Below are 5,574 nucleotides of genomic sequence, written 5' to 3'. Positions count from 1 at the left end.
AAGTGCACATATGTACAAATGTTTGCACCAAATTTGTATCAGATGCGTGTTGTATCAATATGTACATGTACAAATTGTTAAAGATTTTTTTAAATTGTAGAAAATATAAATGGAAGAGTTTTGCACGTATCTCGGAGCAGAGAATTGAAGTGGGGAGGACCAGAGCTTTTCCCTGCAGATCACTGAATCAGGCTCGGATTTGGTGACCGTGCGCCCGTGCAGATCAGTGCTGTATGTTCGGAGGGTTTAGTGTGTAGTACGTGACGTTACTCTGTTGCCCGTTTTTAAAGCCTCCAGCTTCGTCGCTGGAGCCGTCCTGTGAACCATTAAGTGGCAACTCGTAAATCCAGAGAACGGTACATACCATGCTCGTTAACTCGATGTTTCCTAGACCAGGTGAGCGTCGAATTTGCAAATGTTGTCAAATTGGAACACAGAGGAATTTGATAGGGTGCATGAGTGTCAGAGAATCAACGGAAGTTTTTGAATTACTTACACTGCAGAGAATAAGAAGGAACAGAGGAAGCAGAGAAAGAGAACGGAGAGAAAGCAGAGCACCATTCTAACCTGACATTCATTACGAGGAAACCAATAACACACAATGTCTCTGGATCTCTAATGATTGAGAGAACTTGTGAAGCAGTGCAAAGGCAATCGATAATTTGGCGATCGCGTATCAGATTATCAGGTCAGATCTGTTCATCTCGAATACAGTATGTGAGTTAGAATGATTGCACGTACTACAGACTACAGAGGCCTATCACACTGTACTACTGAAACAAAGAACAACGGGAGCTCACGACCACACGATCCATCCAATGATTTCACCGATAAGATCACAACATGCCATCACCAGAAAAGCATCACTGCATAACAAAAAAGATCAGGTCATCTCTTACAAGCATTGTGAAGAGTTTCTCACGTGGCAAACAAAATCAAGCACAGTGTATGCTTGTCATATCATCCTTGCTCAATGGCATGATGTGATAAAATAACATCACTGGCTCTTAACACCATCATCAGCATCCTCACAACATAGAGCCAATGTTATAGTAACTACTACTGCTCCCTATACAACAGAGACACAAATGCACATACACCAACTAAACAAAAAACTTACACCTGTAAATCCTGATTATTGAAGCACTTACTTGTCTGTAACTATCCTCCCCCAACCAAAAAAAAAAAAAAGAATAAGAAAGAACACTGGTAACTGAACAATTCAATCAAAGAATTCAGAGACCACCCTTTTGCAATCTCCACTGTTCTTCTGCTTTCGGCGATTCCGACCGATCCGAGGCGATCCGGCATTGGCATTGTCTTTGTTCTTGCACGATGAGTCACAGCTCAGCCCCTCCACTCGGGGCACTGGTCGGCTGGCCGCGTGTTCTGCGACCCGGCCTTGATCGGGCAAGGCGCGTACACCGGCGGCACCATGCAGTTGTACATCAGGCAGAGCGAGACGCTGGACGGGAGCGACGACGCCGGCGATATCTCGATGCCGGTCAGGAAGTTGTGCTGCAGGTACAGCAGCTGCAGCCCGCCGGAGCCCACCAGCTCCTGCACCAGCCGCGCCGGCACCTGGCCAGTGAACCGGTTGTTGTTCAGGTACAGCTGCCCGACGCCCGCGAGGAGCGGCGAGAGCTGGCCATAGAAGCGGTTGTAGCTCAGGTCCACCACCGGGATTGTCACGTCGTTGGACGGCTGGACGGGGCCCGCGAAGAAGTTGCGTTGCAGCTGCAGCACGGACAGCGGCAATGCGAACACCGACGGCGGGATCGGTCCCTCGAGCTGGTTCATGCTGAGGTCGAGGAAGTTGAGCCGTGTCAGCCAGGGCAGAACGGAGTCGACCGTGCCGGTGAGCTGGTTCGCCGAGAGCGAGAGGTACTGCAGCCCTGCCGGGAGTGCGGGCACGCCGCCGAAGAGAGCGTTGTGCTTGAGGTCCAGTCGGAGGAGCGAGGACGAGCCCGGGAACGACGGGATCCCGCCGGTGAGCTGGTTGTGGCAGAGGATGAGGTTGGTGATCGACGGCAACCCGGCGATGGACGGCGGGATGGCGCCGGAGATCTGGTTGAAGCTAACGTCGAGCGTCCGGAGGTTGGACAGCGCGCCGATGCCGTCCGGTATCGTGCCGGAGATGAGGTTCTTGCTGACGGCCAGGAACCGGAGGTTCGAGCACGCGGCGAGCGACGCCGGTAGCTCCCCCTCCACGCGCCCAGGCACGAGCGAGAGCTCGGTGAGCGCGGACAGCTGGCCGAGAGCCGGATCGAGCCGCCCCGTCAGACCCGGCGACCCCGCCCGGGGGTCACCGAGCGCGAGCGCCGCCACCCTGTCCCCGTCGCAGAACACGCCGGGGAACCCGCACGGGTCGGCGGTGAAGTCCCACCCGTCGAAGAACGCGGACCCGGGCATGTCCTCCAGCGACCGCCGCACCGCCTGCAGCGCCAGGAAGTCCACGGGGTCGAGGATCCCCGCCGCCGGCCGCGGCGCCACCACCACGACCGCCAAGATGACGCACGCCACGACAGCGCCGAGCCGCGCAGTCGCCGCCATTCTCGCTCCTCTGCTTTCACGCGAGCCGCCCCGGCCTCTGCAAGAGAAGGAACAATCAAAAGCACCGATCAACCGAGACAAGCGCGGGCGGTGGCGCGGGAACCTTTAAGGTGGCGCGCTCTCTTTAAAGGTGCGCGGCGTGGGGTGGTGCGGCGAGGGGGTGCTGGGCGGGCGTTGGCAAGCAGCTGCCTTTGTACGTGGCTGCCCCCGTGAGAGGAGGAAGTGAGAAGGAGTACGTCCTCACTCTCTCGCCTCGCTTTCTCGTGGAGGCGGAGGCGGCGCGTGAGCGCCTTTAATGGAGGTGGTGGTGGGTACTACTTCAGCACACGTACCGCCACTCCACTCCAGTACCACAACCGCAACACTTCGCCGAGAAGCGAAGCACTTAAGAAACTAAGCAACGAGCAGCAGTGAGCTCGGATCTTGCGGCGATGGCGGCAATGATGGTGGCTTCGCGAGGACGGGTGGGTCGGAGGTGGAGAAGACGTGGTGGGACTGTGGGAGTAATCAATCAATTCTCTCGCCTACGCTCTCTGCTTTGCGAGCACTAGCACACTACTACCACGCCACTACACTACTACCGCCGCACTCCTCTTCCCTTCTTCCATTGGCCCGCTCGGCTTTCCCGCTGAGTCTCCGAATTTTTTAGTGGCTTCGGGCTTGGCCGTTCTGCTGCGCGGTAGGCTCGGATGCGCAAACGGCTGTCCGAGCCTGAGGCTCGGGTGGGTCCCTGGCCCCTAGACCTGCCAATGACATGTGGGGTTGTTCGGACTCATGTGGCAGTTGGGCGTCATCAACGCGACCGCCTCGGGAGCCGAGCCACCTTTCTGCCACGAAAAATCGAGAGGCTGCAGGGGATACATACGACCCGTTGTGGTCACGCTGCGTGTGGGACCGTAAGTCTACTAGACCCACCTGGCATAGGCGGGGGTGGGGGGAGATGGGTTCGTGGATCTACCCTTGGTGGAGGTGGGGTTTCCGGAGCCGGAACACGACGCGGGCGTAACGGGCCGGGGACCTGGTGCGCGTCTTCTAGCCGGACCCAGACTGGTGTTCGTGTCTGCTCTCCTCGCCTCGCTGGCACCAGGGTAAAAGCCTAAAAGGCCATGGATACTTGGATGAGCTACAGGTAGATTAGGCTTGTTCACTGTCTTTTTTTTTTGTTTTTCCTTATATAAGTTGTTGCTTGAGCTTTAAATTATGAGATTGTAGATGATATCTCTATACTATTATATTTTTATTAGATTTTTTTACTTCTAACATGCTGTTTTTATTTATTGGTTACACAAATTACACCATACAAATTTTCTTTGAGATGGGAGCGATCGAAACGTTCGAGTGGAACTTGTAATCCTGGATTACTGGCTAATGTTAACCCTGGGTTCTACTACGTGACAGAAACGCAAGGTAGATGCACATATTTGGGCTGGCCTGCCTTGTGAATGGGACACGGCATTTTGTTGTCTACAATCGTGTACAAAGTGAGGGGATGAGCCGCGATGAATATTAAGGATGTGATTCATACGTTATTTAAAAAACCATGTGATCGTTTTTTGTCATATGGACTGATGGACAGGAAAGTAAAGTAGTAGATGACACGAGCAATGACAGTGTGTGTAATTTTTGCAATCTGATCTACGAAGAAGCGGATAAACATGACACGGAGGTTGCTATCGACAAGATGACAAGATCCTGAATAGTTCCCGAAATGTACATGCATATGCAAAAAAAAGGTTAACAGTCCGTAGCATGGCCTGACCATGGCTTCTTTCTGTTGGGTACCTTCGATCTTACTCTTACCCAAAGGTCGCGCCCCCTCTAGCAGAAACGTGCTTCGTCTCCACGGGAACCAGCATGTCGGACACCGGGCCCCGATGTCAGAGGCAGCAACGGGCTAACGAGTAGCGACAGTGAAAAGATGGCTCAGTGTAACAGTAATCAGAGAAGCTCATCCGAAGCCTGCTTGAATTGGGGAGCTCCATTATTTTTCCAGTTTCTCCCTGTCATGGAGGCGGAGGCAAACGATTGACCTGGCCAGAGCAGGTAGTGGGGCCGGCGAAGCCAACGGTAAGAATCAAGGGGATGCGGTGCGGCGATGCGATGCGCACACGTGCGGGCACGGACACTGCATGCCTCACAGATCCACACTGAATCGCTCGCTGGGTTGGCCTCGGCTTATTGGTTGATGGGGGAGCCCGTGGACTCGGGTTAAAAACAATTCCCCGACGTGCGCGAGCATTACCGCGTCAGGCAAACCAGCACGAACTCTCCAACTCTTCGCTGCTTCTGGCCACTGCTCGCTGGGCGTAACGCAGCACGATCTCTCCAACTCCACGCGAAGAAGGTGATTTCGATTCACTTGCCTTCTGAGGTGGTCATGTCGTGAATGAAAACGACCATGGCTGCTCAACGTTCTCACGGAGTTAGTGTGAAAATGGAATGATTCAGTTGAGAACAATGATTGTACTCGATCTGCCTGGCCGACGTTGCGAGGACATCATAATGCTACACCTAAATCTTCGAAGGCAAGAGTACTTAAACCGGAGGAGTTGGACGTGAACGCAAAGCAGGTTCATGAATGTGGATAGCAGGGCACGCCACAGACTGTTAGCACCATCACTAGGGGATCCGGAACATCTGCCTTAATTGTGATTAATACAGAGAATCACTGTGTGGACAGTGTAATAAGCCAACTGCTACAGTAGGTTTAATTAATTAGTCAATGTACTGTAGCAAGTTTTGTAGCAACAGTGATATGACATACTGCATCTCCGTGGTTCACATGTTACTGTAGCCACAGATCTGGGCTCCGTTTTTAATCGGACTGTGCACGTTCATCTTAATACAGAGGATCTCAATCCATCACTAGGGGCTTGTGTTGTGCAAACCCTCTTGCACAGTAGCAGAAGCTGCCTTTCCTTCAGAAACTTCGGACGTACGGGACATCACACTGTTGGTCTTTTTTAATTATTTTCTGCCAGGAAGACATCACAGGATTAGGCCGCTTCTAATATCTTGTTT

General features: G+C 53.1%; 1 protein-coding gene across 1 annotated transcript; it reads right to left on the bottom strand.

Annotated features, from left to right (window-relative positions):
* Positions 1–871: 871 nt before the first annotated feature.
* Positions 872–3,258, bottom strand: LOC133883873 (LRR receptor-like serine/threonine-protein kinase ER2). The gene is made up of 2 exons (XM_062323262.1): positions 2,657–3,258; positions 872–2,590 (listed from the first exon to the last, which is right to left on the bottom strand). Exon 2 carries the CDS (start codon positions 2,551–2,553, stop codon positions 1,348–1,350), a length of 1,206 nt encoding a protein of 401 aa, XP_062179246.1. The 5' UTR covers positions 2,554–2,590; positions 2,657–3,258; the 3' UTR covers positions 872–1,347.
* Positions 3,259–5,574: the final 2,316 nt, after the last annotated feature.

Source organism: Phragmites australis, chromosome 11 (genome assembly GCF_958298935.1).
Source record: "Phragmites australis chromosome 11, lpPhrAust1.1, whole genome shotgun sequence".
In the NCBI taxonomy this organism is placed as follows: Eukaryota; Viridiplantae; Streptophyta; class Magnoliopsida; order Poales; family Poaceae; genus Phragmites; species Phragmites australis.
The sequence above is the reverse complement of the archived record's forward strand: the minus strand, read 5'-3'. Positions and strand labels throughout refer to the sequence as shown.